At 52.6% G+C, this 16,112-nt stretch overlaps 5 protein-coding genes across 5 annotated transcripts; 2 read left to right on the top strand and 3 right to left on the bottom strand.

Annotated features, from left to right (window-relative positions):
* Window positions 1–974: 974 nt before the first annotated feature.
* BO86DRAFT_398058 (uncharacterized protein) lies at window positions 975–2,332 on the top strand (the record flags this gene model as incomplete). The annotated part of the gene is made up of 2 exons (XM_025673525.1): window positions 975–1,042; window positions 1,093–2,332. 2 exons carry the CDS (start codon window positions 975–977, stop codon window positions 2,330–2,332), a joined length of 1,308 nt encoding a protein of 435 aa, XP_025529210.1.
* A 3,204-nt stretch (window positions 2,333–5,536) lies between these two features.
* BO86DRAFT_309237 (CBS domain protein) lies at window positions 5,537–7,391 on the bottom strand (the record flags this gene model as incomplete). Its single annotated transcript, XM_025667805.1, has 5 exons — window positions 5,537–5,969; window positions 6,029–6,207; window positions 6,256–6,373; window positions 6,425–6,894; window positions 7,011–7,391. The coding sequence occupies 5 exons, from the start codon at window positions 7,389–7,391 to the stop codon at window positions 5,537–5,539; spliced, it is 1,581 nt and encodes a 526-aa protein (XP_025529209.1).
* Window positions 7,392–7,699: 308 nt separating this feature from the next.
* On the bottom strand, window positions 7,700–9,780 carry BO86DRAFT_46542 (uncharacterized protein). Its single transcript, XM_025677407.1, has 3 exons — window positions 9,563–9,780; window positions 8,919–9,484; window positions 7,700–8,853 (listed from the first exon to the last, which is right to left on the bottom strand). Exons 2-3 carry the CDS (start codon window positions 9,354–9,356, stop codon window positions 8,008–8,010), a joined length of 1,284 nt encoding a protein of 427 aa, XP_025529208.1. The 5' UTR covers window positions 9,357–9,484; window positions 9,563–9,780; the 3' UTR covers window positions 7,700–8,007.
* An 875-nt stretch (window positions 9,781–10,655) lies between these two features.
* Window positions 10,656–13,565, top strand: BO86DRAFT_447088 (uncharacterized protein; the record flags this gene model as incomplete). Its single annotated transcript, XM_025676564.1, has 2 exons — window positions 10,656–11,775; window positions 12,222–13,565. The coding sequence occupies 2 exons, from the start codon at window positions 10,656–10,658 to the stop codon at window positions 13,382–13,384; spliced, it is 2,283 nt and encodes a 760-aa protein (XP_025529207.1). The 3' UTR covers window positions 13,385–13,565.
* An 801-nt stretch (window positions 13,566–14,366) lies between these two features.
* Window positions 14,367–16,112, bottom strand: BO86DRAFT_46457 (GOLPH3/VPS74 family protein). Its single transcript, XM_025677406.1, has 4 exons — window positions 15,490–16,112; window positions 15,132–15,378; window positions 14,572–15,065; window positions 14,367–14,513 (listed from the first exon to the last, which is right to left on the bottom strand). The coding sequence occupies exons 1-4, from the start codon at window positions 15,757–15,759 to the stop codon at window positions 14,463–14,465; spliced, it is 1,062 nt and encodes a 353-aa protein (XP_025529206.1). The 5' UTR covers window positions 15,760–16,112; the 3' UTR covers window positions 14,367–14,462.

The following is a 16,112-nucleotide window of genomic DNA, read 5'->3' as shown; positions in this document are numbered from 1 at the left end:
CCCGCCTAAGTCCGATTGCTCTTGCCGCTCTGGGTAGGATTGGCGATCAGTGGGCTGCAGGATGACAATACCATACCGTAAGGGAAGTATGAAACACTCCTGGCTGGCAGCTTATCTTTCTTCCTCCCTTCCTTCAGATTGTTGTTCATCAATAGAGACTCGCTCCAGTCCTGCAAGCGAACAATTGACTTTGAAGACAGCCTCAAGGGTTTACGAGCAATCAGTCAACCCAACCAACACTATCCTTTGTCTTTCTTCCCCTCCTTCCGTCGTCTACTTTTCCCTTCTCCCCCTCTATTTCTCTTCTCTGATGCTCGTCTGCAAGCCTTTCCTTTCCTCTACACCCTCACCCTCGCAATCATGGCCTTGGAACAATGGTTCCGGTCGTATCTTACTGCATTCCCTAGCTACCTTGCCTTTCGAACAACTGGGAATGACTTCAGGTCCTCCCATGGATTTGTACTCTCGCCAGCTGTCCAGGATGCTCAGACCCAGCTCCGCAAAGAACTCTAGCTGTTGCCCGTCCCATGGTTCCAGCAGACTTTGAGAACTCGCCAGACCTCCCCCCACCCACCCCGGGGGGAGTCCCAGCCGTGGCTATGGTTGCTCTCTGGCTGATTCTGTCTGGACTCGGCCGTCTCTTCGCCTGTCAGCTTGGGATTCCCCAGCTTGCATTTCCGGTAGTCAAGTACAGTAGGTTCTCGGCCTGAACCACTCCGTTGTCCGCTTTGCAGCGTAGGATGCCCCTCCTTGGCAACCATCTATTTAATTTCTCTTGCTGGCTGCTCTCTACAACTTCTTTCTTTATCTTATTTCTGGCCCTGCTCAGGACGAGGTATTACCCGTCTATCGTTGTCTATTCTTCTTCAGCCCCAGGGCTTCTGTATCTCTACAGCCTTCATTTGACTGCAGTCTTGCTCTCGGCTCACATTTTACCACCCACACTTTCCTCGACTCTCAAACACTGCTTCAGAATGGGATCTCCTGGCATCGACCTCGATGTCGCCCCGAATCCTCGCACGAAAGAGGAAAATCAGGAACGGTAAGTGCCACCCAGACTCCAGAGGCTTGTCCTATGCTGATTGATCCCAGGGCGTTCATTGCAGCTTCGAGACGGAAAGATCGAAGCCTCGATGCCCGCGTGGAGTCGGCCAACCGGGCTTCCAGCCTGCACAAGCAACGCACAGGCAAGGCTCTCCTCATCAGCAGAGACATTGTGGAGCGAGAGGCGATGTACGAAGAGGTTGATGATCGCTACCAAGAGAAGATCAATCGGATGCTGCATGCTCAGTCCATGCAGCTACATGCCGAATTCAACCGGAACCTAATGGCCGCCTGGCATGGTGCACGTCCCGGCGGTGGACTGCATCAGCGGCGAGCTGCCAGTGCGCATATGAACCCGCGAGCCTCGATCAACGGCATACGCAAGATGAGCCTTGATCTGTCCGGGCTGCGATCTTCCATCGCAGAGGACTGCAGGGTGCAGCCCGGCCCAATGACCAGTCCGCTGTCGGCGAACCCTAGCAGCTACGTGCTCTCTCCTACGTTGGACGGGACTGCGCAGTCGCCGTCGTATCCCAACGTTGTTCCTGCGTCGGCGGGCCAAGTGCCATCCTACATTGCCCAGGCGGGCGGACCCACCTGGTCCCCCGTCGCCCATCAGCAGCAGCAACTCGGCCCGCAACAGCCCTTCCGCTCTCCCTGGACTGCAGGCTATCTATCCCCTCAGCTACAGCAGCCTACAGCCTCTCTAGGTGAGATGGCAGCGATGCCGGTGCGGCAGTTCCGAGACCGCATGGCGTCCGCACCGGTCATTCCAGTCCACACCCTGGCCGCTTCTCCATTGATGGGCACTCCTGCCGTGGGAGGAACAACCACCACAGCTGCTGCTACGGTGACTCCCCCAACTCCGGCGATGAGCCGCCCGGTCAACGTGATCCAACACAACCGCGTCCGATCGGAACCAGGTCAAACAATCTTGGCACACGGCCTGCCGACCACTACTACGATGTCGCAAATGAGCTCTCCGCGCGGCAGTGGGCAGGACATGGGATCTTCTGCCGAGCCTATTATCCCCACGCCCGACTTATGTCCTACGCCGAGTACGCCACACTCCCCTCACTCCACAGGGCAGAACCCTGGGGGTGTTTGGGGACTGGACCTGAATAAGGAGGAGGGTGTGGAGGTGACGTACCAAGCGGATGATCTGGATCCCGAGTATGATGAATTCAGCCGCTTCGCATTTGGACTGGGTAGTGGCAGCCAGCTGCCGGAGGCGGACGTGGGGTTTGACGAATTCTTCACATTGGAAGAGTACCCCATCAGTGCTTGATGCGTGTTTCGTTGGGTTCTCTTCTTTCTGTCGGTGACTCTACACCCTATACTTATTTTTAGTTTTTTTGTCTTATTACTTGATCGGTTGGGAGGATTTTGAGGCCGGAGTGTCTGTGCATGGGCTGGACTTATATTTGTACAATTTGTACACAAGGAGGGAGGTGGAAAGAGGGAGGGAGGTGGAGCAGGACAGCAATACCCGAAGACTATGGCGTTGATGGGATCCGATCTGCGAGCAGGTACGGACAATTGTGATGGATATAGTGATTTAACTACTACTACTACTACTACTACTACTACTACTACTACTACTACTACTACTACTACTACTACTACTTCTACTGATACTGATACTACTACTACTACAAAATAATGAGAGACGATGCCTTACCTATGTTCCCACTTTTCTCTGTGTATGTGTGAGTTGACCCTCCGGATTCTACAATGCAGACTATGCGTCCAAGCGAATTCAGTCAGGATCCAGGATAAGCCAGATCCGTGGACGAAACAAGAGTTTTTTTTTTTTTTTTTTTTTTTTTTTTCTTGTCTGTACGGAATTAGAAAAGGGTGGAGAAAAGGGCAAGGGCAAGGCACCCGCAGCGTTACATCGAGGACATGCATGCCGCAAACAGCGATCCCTTGCCGATCAATCTGGAGAAGTACAGACCTGGAGTCAAATCTCTTTTCACCTTCGTTCCCTCCCTCACTTCGACATTGTTCTTTGCATGCATCCTATGTCATGGTGGCATATTGCGGGACTTTGATGAAAATTCTTCTTGCTGCTGCTTCACAATCACTGGAGCTCTTCTGGTTCGAGGTGGAGCCTTCGGTTGGGGATTTAAGTTGCAGTCGATAGTCACAGCCAGCCAAGTAGGTAGGTAGGTATCTGGGATATTCAATGGCATGCATGCATGCATGCACCGAAGAATCTAGATTTTGAAGGGGGAAAACTAAGCTTTCTGTCTGCAATGCGAGGTTATCGGGGATAGAGTGCTTATTTCTTGGGGGGAGTTTTCACTCTCTGCTTGTGGACTATATCCATACCGTAAGCAAGGACAGTGGGTACAGTACTATGGGCTGGTGTGGTGCGGTGTGGTGTGGTGTGGTGTGGTGTGCTGTTGGGATGTGTGATGGTCAGTATGGTCTGGTCTGATACTGCGGGCTAGATTATTGCTAGTCCAATCTTGGACGGTGTAGTATATCCATGTACTGTACCTATATTCGCACTATAGAATGGCAAGGATTGGAGGAATGTGTCTCTCGTACTCAACATGCAAATGGACTGTAGAACCAGCTGGTCGAAGAAGTCTTCAAGATGATCAGGGCGGGGCTGGCCAGTGCCCGCTGCCCGCTGCCCGCTGCCCGCTGCCTATACCCCCAAGCTTGTGTGGGGTGGTTGGAATATGGTGGTTCTCAACTCTAATACCTGATAATCGATTTTGATTGGATCCATCGGGGTGGATCGTTAAATTATTTTGGGTTCTGGTCTGTGCTGCAGTGGTTACTAAATACAGGGTTGGGTATCGGCGTTACCGACTTATCTTACATGGTCACTAAGATCAGGGCTAATGCACGCAAGCGGGTCGGGCTGCAGGTTTCCAGGTCCAGTTGATCAGTTGGCAGCGGGGTTCTAGCCAGACGTCCTACAATCGCAGCGATGGTTGGTTGATGTTGGTTGAGAGAACTACAATTGAAAACTGAGTTTGAGGGACATTTGGAACAGGGAGGGATGGATTTGAAATGCATCTGGTTTCTGATTCATAGCTCGATGATTCGCTACGAGCTGGCTGAGCATTCGGGATTTAGGGTTTGTCAGACTTAGCGATCGATTCTGGATCCAACGACAGTACGAAGTACGTAGTAGTCAGTCAGTCAGTCTAAAACTCTAGTCTGGGAGGATCGGACTTGGTGTTCGAGCCCAAGCGGCCTGGGGAATTATCTTCCACTGCGTCTGCCTCGTCTGCAGAGTCGGGTGATTGCACGCATTGATGGTCTAGAGGCACCCCAAGCATACAGGCATACATCGCCCATACTGCCTCCGCTCGCTTCGCTTCCTCTTGCTCGCTTGCTCGCTCGCATCCCCGAACAATCCCTTCTTCGTCAACCTATCGACCGACCTGCTATCCATCATAGCTCGTATACAACCCCCTCGCTTCTGAACCTCTTTTTCCCCAATCCCCCGAGCAACACCTAAATGATCCCATGACCTCGCCTCCCTTAAGTGCTGGAAAGTAATTGTACACACGAACCTCTACCTAACTAACCACTTTCTCTGTCTCTGTCTCCCGCCCAAACCCCGAACCAACCCCAAACCAGCCCATCCCTTTAGGAACCCCCCAAACTACCTACCGAGGAATCCAGAGGCGAACTACCGAGTTAGTTAGTACTTACTGTACCAAAAGTAAAAAGTGTTTCCTTTCCCACGGATAACCCTAAAACTCTATCAATCACCTTCTCAGAGACGCAGAACCTCTCTCGCTTGCTCGCTCGCTCAAATTGGCCCAATTTATGAGAGGTCGAAGAGCTCACTCGCTTGCCTATCCCAACAAAGTTTCGCTCGGGGATGGCCGATACAGCTGACTGATTGTTTTGGGCGGGCCGTAGTGGATCGATCGCCGATTCAGCTGCCACGCACATACGCTTGATACTAAGATCACTAAGGGGCGAAAGGGGCTATGCTAAGGTGCCAGGGTGCTTTAGGGAATGGAGTCTATTCTATTTGCCATCACATTGAAACCTTTTGTCCTTGCTAATTCTTGTTGTTTGTTTGACTACTGTTGGATTGCCGAGGGTGAAGGGATGGGAGGATTCGGGCAGTACTTCTGGTTGCCGCTCCCCCCCCCCCACACCTCTTCCCTCCCCGGTTCCAGGGTGTACTCTTTCGGAGGTTCGTCGGCGTTTTCTGACAGATTCTAGCTAGCTAGGTACTGCAGGTGTGTTTATGGATGGCCTGATGCTGTGAGGGGGGGGGGGGGGCGAATTTGGCGACCTCGATGTCTTAGGGTAAGGAGCGAGGGGATTGGTCACGTGTTATTGGCTACATGCGTCCAACAGAGGCAGGTCTGACTCAGTCATGTATGTGGATATGTGGATGGTATCCATGTATGTATTGTCACTTGATAAGGATTAAGCTGATTGAAAAACAAATGATGAAGTGAAGCCAAGGTCTGTCTTGGTTGCATCTGCCTCCCGTCATCCTCACCTATACAATCCGCCCACTGAACAACTCCCGCCCAATCTCCCCACTGCGTCGCACACTTACACTCGAGCTGCTGCTCCGGCGACGTCGACTCCGACTCTCCGCGGGATCGGCCGGACTTAGCCCGCTCGCCCGGGCCTGCAGGTTCAGAATATCCGTCAGACTCACCACCCCCACCAGGCGTCCCGAGAGCCGCGCCCCCGGCAGAGCGGACGCAGGGATCGATGGCACCATGGTTGTCGCGCCGAGGAAAGACTGGGGCGGGCTGGGCAGGTGCGCAGAGCTGAAATTCGGGGCCTGTAGGCTCGGATTGCTGCCGATCGCGGGGGTCTGCGGCGGAGATTGCGTAGTCGTCGGTAGAGGGATGTGCACGGAAGAATGGGATGGGGTCGGAGGCCCTGACGAGGCGGGCGACAGGGGGTCGGTGACCCACAGGCTGGATTATGATTCACTGTCAGGCTGGGCACTATCTGGAGCAGATACTACTAGGCTTACCGGTGAGACTTGGTCGCAACCACCTTGGCCACGGTATGTGCTAGAGTCGAAGTCGGGTTTACATGGAACACTGGGAACGAGTCCTTGCCCTCTTCCAGGCCACGTGTAGACAGAATCACGGAGATGAAATGCGTGCAGGTGTTGCGCAGTAGTGGGAGTGAGGACGACCGGGTGAGTAGCTATCGACGTCAGTGACGCCTGTGCTATGCAAGTACAGTGGAACATACCTTAACATCGGTTGTTGAGATGTTGCCCACCACATTGAAATGGTTGTCCACCACGGCGATTGATGAAACCCCCTCGTCATTCATGACCTGGAGGGCTTCGCAGAGCGGCCGGTCCCCACTGCAACGAAGGCGTCAGTACGCAGCACTCGCATCTGAAAATGGAACATACTTGATTGAGATGACCTCGCGCGAACCAATTCCCAGCTCATGCAAGGATTGGGGATACAGCTGATCAATCACCGGGAAGCTACGTCCGTTCTCCCAGAGAAACTTGACCAGCCGGTACTGACTGAAGATGCCCACCACTTCCTTGTCCTTCTGTTCATCGACTACCACAACGCGGTGTACGCCTCCTCCGAAAGTCTGCACGGCCGTCATCACGTTGGCTGATGCAGGAAGCGTTGTCAGCGGCTCCTTCCTGCCAAGATCCTTGACATCCTTCAGCGGAATCTTGATGCCTTGTTTCGCCTTTCGAGCTAGTTCTTCGTACGATGCCAATAACGTTTCATCGGGTTGCGTCAGTCCTGCTGCCAACAGAAGGTATGCATTGAGGTCGGAGTAGTCGAACGTGCCCACGGCAGACTTCTGGTCAGGCGTTTCTCGGATCAAGAGTACCGGAGCTGCGGTATCGATCAAGATCTATTGTTGTCAGTCTTTCTGATAAGAAAAAGAAAAAAAAACCTTGAGAAGAAGAAACAAGCAGGAAGAAAAGAAAGAAGAAAGAAACACTATAGAAATTTTTCCTGGTCGCTTACATTCGTCGCTTCTTCAATCCCGGTATCGAGCTCCACGAATTTCAAATCGTTCGGACTGACGAGCTCGCCAATCTGAATTTCCCGCCAGTCGCGACCGGCAAATGCAGAGTTGACATTGTTTGGAGCCGGAGGATTATCAATGAGGCTCTGGATGGCGGACTGGGTGAGCGACGGTTGTCGTCGAGCCCTTGGAGATCCAGGAGTTCCGCGAAGGCTTTCGCTCATGCTTTGGCGGTGCTGGTGACCGGGTGCGTGAGATGAAAGTCGGAGAGATCGGTTGCCCACAGAAGCAGTCCGGGAATCTGTGCTGGAGCGAGGTGATGCAATATTTGATCCACTGGAATCATTCTCCACCGCCGCATCGATAGGGTAGTCGGTCATCGTGGGGTGTGGTCGAAGAGGGGTAAGCCAGTAAAGGGAGTTCGGAGGCAGGCGATGCCCGAGTTTCGGGTGAGGTTGCAGTAGGTGCAGTAGGTGCAGTAGGTACAGTACTCCTGCTGGAGACACCAACAGAGAAAGCGAATCAGAGGTCAAGTATCAAGGTAGCCTGTCCACGGCGATAAGCCAAGACACACAGTCAGAAAAGAAAAGAAAACGAGGACTGGGGAAGATGGAGTCATTGAATCGAGTCACAATCACAAGGCGGGGAACAACTGGCGTCAACTTGAACCGGTCGGGAGTAGCGCGGGGAGAGGCGGCGGCTGTCAGCCAATCAGCGTCTTCCCACTGGTCATGCCAGCGTCATTGTACTCAGGGAGGCCTGGGGCATCCAGAACACCCCTATGCGTTCCGTATTAATACTTCCATGGATATAACGCTCACAGAAGAACGACGAGCAGATGGAGCCTTGGAAGTCAAAGACAATACACGCAGGTCATCTGCACGATCACCAGGCACCCGCGCGCTTGCATCCGTACAGGTACGGGCCAGAGAGCTCTCATGCGCCTGTCTCCTGCAAGTGACATCATCCATCATCCATCACGCGTATCCACTCCAGCTAGAGAAAGTCCTGCAGCAGACCCCCAAGATCTTTCAGCTTGCGCTCTTTCATTACTGCCCGTTTTGGGCCTGCGGGTCTTTGATCCGAAGTGGTTCTTTGTTTCTTCACTGGCGGTTCGACATAATTCTTGCTGCGACGAAGACAAATGGGATTATAGCTAACGGCACGATGCTTTTGTTTCGAGGTCGCGCGTAAGCTTTTGAGAGTTTTCTGTCCAATTTGAAGAGAGAAGGTAGGGGTATCAATCGGGAAGGTCGGCTTCTCTGCCCCATCGATCTGCAGCGTGTTCTGGTAGATGCTTTGCAAAGATTTTGGCACCTCACCCATATCCACCACAGCCCAGCCCTCTAACTCAAACCCGGCCGCAGCGCCGGCTGGAATGGCACGACACCCATTCAGCACCAGGAGCTGCAATGCCGGTAAGTCACAGAGGTAACTTAGTGCGACAGACGAGATGTTGGACTGAAATTGCAACATCAGGACCCTCAGGTTTGCGAATCCCGCGGAGTTCTGTGCCAACTCGCTCCACGACCGCACAACTCGATCATTGAGATCAACCATAGGCGCATCGCTCTCGTCCTCAACGCCTTCGTACTGCAGTGGTGTGGCAATCTCCAGCGCAATAAGATTTGGGATGTTGGCCAAGCCTACGAGGTCAGGAATTCGAGCATATGTGGCAGCCAGAGTCAAGATCGCTCCCCAGTTCAACGAGTCACTTTTGACCAGGCTCAGGTAATCCTGCATTGGCATGAGGGGACTCTCGACCTTCATGACACGGTCCGCAGCAATCTTACGGAACTCCTCGGGATATGCCGTTGCAAATAGTTTCCAGGCATATGTAGTCTGTTTGTTGCTTTGAGCGCGAGAGAATTAGGATCTTGTAACTGTTCAGGGAGGATGGGCACCACCTCATACCACTGCCCAAGTATATCCCACAAAGACTGTGCGAGCCGCCATGGCACGGCGGCAAACAGCTCGGGTCGAAGATTTCTTTGGTCCGACAGAGCTTGTCTCGTTGCCGCATGCCTCAACGAAGGTGCACCACGCGCAATGGCTTGTTTGCCCCATCTTTCAGGCAGGAAAGGCGTCTCATGGACCCAAGACGCACCCTTCGAAGAGGCCAAGGAAGGCTCTTTGGAAGACTCCAGGTACACCTGACCACTACTCCGGTCAACAACCTCGTGGATTCTTCTTGGTTTTGGTATCGGCATGCGATCAAAGAGTTTCGCATAAGATGATGCCTTTTTCCGCTTGGACGGTTGGGGCTCATCGGAGACCTTTTTTCGTGTATAGACGCGTTCAAGACGCGCGTTGTATGTACTCTGGAACAGGGTTTGATATGACATGGCGGCAATTGCTAGTCTTCGATCTAGAGTATGCTATGAGCATATCATCAACATGCTACAAGGTTGTGAATTGCAATATTGATCTGGAGACGCGGCAGAGAATAGACGGGCACGTGATCGTGTACAACCTAGATTATGCTTGTCAACACACCAGTAACAAGCTTGATCGTTCCGTGATGTTAAGAAGAAAGTATAAACAAACATACTTAGCCATTGACCCATTCGATACGAGTTGTATTCATAGATGCGAGATGAGGCTGCCGACTTTATGGGTGCAAAGTCTTGCTCCCAAGAAGGGAAGGGGAGCCCAAATCTGATTACCCAAACCGGTAACCCCACTGACCCGAACCGCGCCGCGTCCCTGAGAACCTGAAGGCTTACTGTACGTACAATACATTGTACTTTCTTTTCCTCCCTCCGCATCATCTTCTTTTCTCTCCGACTTTATTCCTCCTCAACTGAACGGACTCTTATTCTCACTTGGCGGGCTGCGCGCGAAAGCACCGCCTCAAAATGTTTCAGGCGGAGACTGCATCCCCGCTATTCCGCACCTTACTGTGTGACTGCAACCCTGCAATGAACGACTCATAAGGCAACGAACTGTCATGGAAGGCAACGTCCACCGCATCTGTGGTTCGCAGGCATGCATGGTGGCGATTATTCCAATACTCTATAACGCAGCGGAGACGCAAAAGAGCGCTTACGATGACTTATGGAATCTATTCTTGGAGGAAGTGATACGATCCGACCTCCAACGGGGCCGGCATCCCCTTACATGCCCAGTGACCATGATTGTCCTCTACCCCAGTTCCTGCACATTCCCTGCATCTGACTAGGGCAAATGGCCGGTTCATTGGTACGCAAGAGAAGATCGCCAGCGGTCAGCCGCTGTGCCTCGAGCTCTGATAGGGTCACGAGCCCTTGCAGGCTGACTCGGGCGCCAAGCGGCAATTTATTTGTATCAATGCAGGTGAAGCGCCTTTCGACATGTGTGGTTCTCGCGACCAGGAACCCCACAAGATACATTCAGCCTTATGGCCTACTCTTCTGACTGACTGACCAGAGAATGACTCAGGTTAGCTTACTTGACTTGACCAAGGGCTTCACTGCCTTGTGGTTCGGGATATGACCCATCTAGTCTGCCAGATCAGGCGCGCTCTCAGGCCCTATATATGAGGACACTGTCCTGAGTGATACTTTGCAGTTATTGCAGAGTATTCGTGCTTGGGAGTACAACCTACACTGCTGCAGACCATCTCTTACTCCAAGTTAATCCTCAAGAGTCACCTCGCATCCAAGATGGGCTCCGACTCACACTCCAAACCCTCTTCAGTACTTCAGCGAGTCGCCAAGGTGGCTCATACATGGAAACGGGACTCAGCCATGTTGCAATTCTTGATATCCTTTCTGGCGAAGCCTTCGCCTACAATACAGATGGCAAATGAACGCGAACATACCGTCTGGCTGTTCGACAACACAGCATACCAGGCACCGATGTCTCGTTCAACCGAGCTCAACCTTTGGCGGGCAGAAATTGTTGCTTGTGTGTTTCAGAGAGACAGCAGGAAGGACCTCAGTAAACTCGTGGCCATGGTTGCAGATCTCATCGGACTGGACGGAGAAATTGGCACAGAAAAAGAGACTCGTCATCGAATAGCGGAGCGACTTCAGCCATTTCTACATCACACAACACCTGCGCACCTGATAATGTTGGAAACACCCTTGCCCAACAATGCGACTCAAATTCATCAGATTGGGCCTACGGATGATAGTGGCATTATCAGCCAAACAGTGGGGGTAACCAGTCGCCACATTACAGACGGGGCGAAACTACGCTCGTACCTTCGCGGCTGGGCAAGCGAGGTGACGATGAGCACAACGTACGCCAGCGCGGAGGGTTGGCTTGTCATTTCCGACATTGACGATACCATCAAGTACACCAAGACCTCCGAGTCAACCGGTATACTTCGCACAACTTTCGTGGAAGAACCCAAGCCGATCGTTGGAATGCCTCAGCTTTATGCCAAGCTCCAACAAGACCTTGCGCCTACATGGTTTTACCTTTCTGCTTCTCCACACAACCTGTATCCGTTCTTGCACGGCTTCATTCACACCTATTTCAACCCGGGAACCCTGATCCTCCGCGATACATCCTGGCTAGATGTGAGCGAGCTGGTTAAATCGTTCACTGTCAACACTATGGAATACAAGGTGGACCGTGCAGAGAAGATTCATGGCTGGTTCCCGCGACGAAAGGTGCTTTGCATAGGCGACTCGACTCAGAAGGATCCAGAGGCCTATGCTGAACTCTACAAGAGACATCCGGATTGGATTCAGGCAATCTGGATAAGAAAGGTCACCGATGTCCCTCATTTGGACGAGCAGAATTCGCCGAAGAGATTTAAAGCTGCATTTGACGGTGTGCCCGACCATAAATGGAAGGTTTTCGAAAATCCTGCGGAGGTAGAGCACCTTGTGGATGAGCTGGGAACAAGCCACAGAATGCGCAGGCCTCTCGAGGAAATCTCAGCCGATGTTGATTGATCGAGCAGATCAGTGACGTCGAATGAAATTCGAAATCGATGTTGACTCATCACAAAAGGTTGCTGATATAAGCGTGTTTATACTCGGGGTTACGTCAATGGTAGGATGTCACCCAAACGTCGCTTGTGGCTGCAGCGGTCCATCCTTAAAATCTGCGACCGGAACAAACCCTGCTTGATCTACGCCTAGTTATTCGGTGAATCCACGGAACAGTGTTGCTCCTCAATCTCTTATATCCTGTTGGCTGACTGCTTGCCTTGGCCTTATCGAGCATATTTCGCCGCTGCATCACATCATAACTTTGCAACCCGGCTGTTACAGTTGAGCCAGAGAGCCGCAAATCGACCACAATGGATGAGCAAACGACCGTGCCATCTACGATGAGAGCTCTATACTATCGACCAGCGTCAACAGCTATCACCGACCTCACCTCTCTAGATGCGCCAAGGGTGGACTCTTGCGTCGAGTTCGATTCGGGATTCCAGACGCCAATGCCATCTGGAAATGAATACCTTATCAAGGTTAAAACCGCAGCTTTCTGCCACGATGAACTACGCCTAGCTACCATCTTGAACCCGTCTAAATCCATTCCTCAGATTCCTCTACATTGCTTCTGTGGTACAGTTGTTGATACGCCCAAGCATGACCACCGGAATCCAGGCGGTCCGAAATTCAAGGTCGGCGACGTCGTGTTTGGCCTGGTCAACTACACCCGTGATGGTGCCGCGGCAGATTACGTCGTCGCTTCAGAGGATGAGATCGCGCTGAAACCCAACAATATCAGTGCTGCGGAGGCAGCCGCAATCCCTCTGCCGGCACTCACAGCTTGGCAGTCTCTCTTCACGTACGCCGGGTTTGTTCCCGAGGATGTCAAGGGAATGAAACGACAATTACGGGTTCTGGTTACGAATTCGCGGAATAGCGAAGTTGGTGCCCAGGCACTGCAGCTACTCCGGTCCCGGTCACTGTTCCCAAACCAACTACCTTGGGTCTGTGCAACGTGTGATGCCGAAGATCAGGATGACTACTTGCGACAAGAGCATGAGATCGACGAAATCCTCTATGCTCCTCTCCCTTTACCCCAAGATTATGACCTAGGGGCCATCTTCCGCCAGAATCGCTGGGCCCCGGTCGACCTCGTCATCGATTGTGCCGGCCGCCAAATGTTCCAACAAGCCCACTCTCCACGCGTGGTCAAGTCCAATGGTGTCGTAGTGACTGCTGTGGACTCCACACCTGCGCAGAACCGGGATTCCGATGGAAACGCCGAACCGCCCCAGAACGGGGTCCTCAGCCGCTTCGTTGCGGTGCGGCCGGATGGAGAGGCGCTGGCGCGCATCGCCCAGCTAGTGGAGAGTGATGTGATCCGAGGCCGCGTGGAAAGCATCCACGATATTGAAAGAGGAGCCGACATGCTGGCTTCGGGAGCGGCCGGCGCCGGCGGTGGACGACGAGGCGGCATGATGGTCATTCATGTCAACTGATTTTGAATCCTTCATCTCGTTTGATTAGCCTTGTATTTTTACTTCCTTCGTTGCAGCCTTAATTTCATTTCTCCTTTCTTGGCTTGGAGGTTGTCCATCTGTATTATAGCACTACATAGCCATGAGAAAGCTTTAGAGTCGGGTGTTTACGTCGCGATCACCGATTGGACTTGACCGCTCGCCTCACTTGGTAGGAACAAATAACTTAGGAAACTCATGCAATGGTTGACCCCAGTACCTCGCACAAATCTAAGGTACCTACCCAAGTACATCTCATGTTTCGCAATGGGGGAAACGAATGCTGGCATTGGAAGGCACGGGCGGGTTGATACAAGATTAGTACCTTTACAAAGATAATCCTTGCGCTTTGACTTTGTGCGAAGTCAACAGGCACCGAGCGGGTGTCAAAGACTAGGTACACCCTGTATCGTTGTACAGTAGAGTACATACATCAAAGTGCTCTGCTGCGCAAGCATGCGGTACGGTGCGGTGTGGTGCGGTGCGGTACCTACGCACAGGAAAGACTCGTTGGATTCGAAACTGCACATGATCCCGCTACCTATCCCGTGGGAAGATCAAATGTCAATCTAGCGGAGCCGAGGCTGTGTCACCAACGGGGAGGAAGTTGAAAAGAAAAACAATGGCGCTGAAACAGAAAGAAAAAGATTTCATGGGACTCGATTGTTCGACCATCGTACGTGATGAAAAGAAGAATCATTTTCAATGAAGGAATCGAATCAGTAAAGAAGTATCTCGTACAAAACACGGTTCAATGCCATTGGGTTCAGTCACCGCTTCGCAGCACGGTAGGTTCAACACAAAAGGTCATATCACTCTGCGACAGATCCAACCCCGGGACGCCGGTAATAGTACTGCCAAAATTGTGAATAAGAAGGTAAGGAAGAAAGATGGCCAAGGTCCCTAAAGCGGAGGCAATGGTGGTGTGCTTTTCTCGTTCTCGGAGAGAGGAAGACGATGAAGTTGATAATAGTAGACGATAATGGAAATGAAATAGAGCTTAGGGGGGAGGGGGAGGCGATAGCAGAAGAGGACGGGAGATGAGAATAAGAAAAGCTTGCTACAGTAGTGAATCAAGTCTAGTGAAAACGCTCAAACATGCTGCCACAATCTGTGTCAAGGAAGTCAGCTATCGGAGCGGTTTGAGGTCGTTGAGCGGCAGTACGTACCTCCAACTGGAGCTCTTTGTCCTTAGCCTTGTTCACCTCGTCATTGATGGCCTGCGCCAGGTTGGCTCCGATGGCTTGCGAGCCACCTGCCCTCCGGCCGAACGGCCACTGCGAGTACTCGGCCAACAACTCATCCACCTGCGCGAATGCCCGTTCCCGAGCCTCGTGGCTCATTGTGACCAGCGCATTCTCCAGAACATTGGCCGCATAAGCGGCGCATACCATGGTGATCGTCCGCAGGTACCGGAATTCAGCGTCCTCGGGGAGCCAGGTGTTGCCGGGAAGGATGACGGTGCGACTGCTGCAGATGTTGCGGACACGGCGGTGGAGGTCGTCCTTGGCGCCGCCGTCAGCCACGGGGTGTGTAGCCATATCAAAGAGGAGGAAGTTGCGCTTCTCGGTCCGGAGAATGCCCTTGTCGACCAGGCCCTTGGCAAGACGTTCGCGCACTTGCTTCAGCTGGTAGCCGATCTTCATCAAGTTCCATGTTTCACCTGGTCCCAACAGATCAGTTTGACGATGTCAACCCAGGAATAACAAATAAACTCCATTGTACGCACCGCTCAGTAGATCGATCCAGGAGTTAACACTCATCTTCTCGCTCGACTTCATTATTTTCAACGCCTCGTCCAGCAAGACCTCGCCCGTCAGCGTATCATCGATCACCTCGATCACCCGATCGGCCAAGGGGAAACGTCGTCGAGAGGAATCCTTCTGCATGCTGATGCGACCGCGGAGGGCCAGTTCGATCACGATGCACCCTCGCAGGGCGTAGGAGATGTTCTCATTCCAGAACGACAGATAGCCCTACAGTATAGCAACCAGGCCGCGGTCAGCAATTGAGACAACGCCCGGTATATTCGATTTGCCCCACAAAACAAAGGCCGAGATAAGGATCACAAGGGGAAAGTGCCCAACCTGTTTATCTTTCAATCCCAGTAGAAGCACCTCCTCCATCAGGGTGAGCTTGGGCTGTTTGCTGCGCTCCTCCGTTTCGCTGATGTCTCGGGGGTCGAACGCGATCTTATGACCATTTTCGGCGCTGGTGAATGACGTTTCGGGGACGCGGTTGTCCAGCGAAGAACCGTTTCTCGATATGGGCGAAGAGACTCTGCTGTCATCATTGTCTTCTGCGCCAGCGACTCGACCGCCACCTCTCCGGCGAGTCAAGCCCCCGGCTGAGGCCATGAGGATTTATCGAGCGGTGCGTTTGGGGGAGGGAGAGTGGGGGGAGGTGGAAGTGGTGAGTTTGGCGGAAGCGGGGAGGGTGAGAGATCAGAGGATCGAGGGCGAATGAAGGGACGGGCGTTGGATCGTATCGTGTTGAAAAGGTGCACACGCCAGGAATAACTAAGGTCTATGCCGGTATCGCCTGCGACATGAACCGATTGATTGTGTATATATTGAGTCTGGCCCCTTTGGGAGGATTGGGGGGGTGGTGAAAGGAATTGTAGAAAATCGGAATAATCGAAAAGGGAAGAAGAAGCCGAGATGAAAGGACGGGATTGACTATGGGTTAACCAACTTTGGCGGGAAATGAT

The sequence above is a fragment of the Aspergillus japonicus genome (assembly GCF_003184785.1).
Source record: "Aspergillus japonicus CBS 114.51 unplaced genomic scaffold BO86scaffold_14, whole genome shotgun sequence".
In the NCBI taxonomy this organism is placed as follows: domain Eukaryota; kingdom Fungi; phylum Ascomycota; class Eurotiomycetes; order Eurotiales; family Aspergillaceae; genus Aspergillus; species Aspergillus japonicus.
The sequence above is the reverse complement of the archived record's forward strand: the minus strand, read 5'-3'. Positions and strand labels throughout refer to the sequence as shown.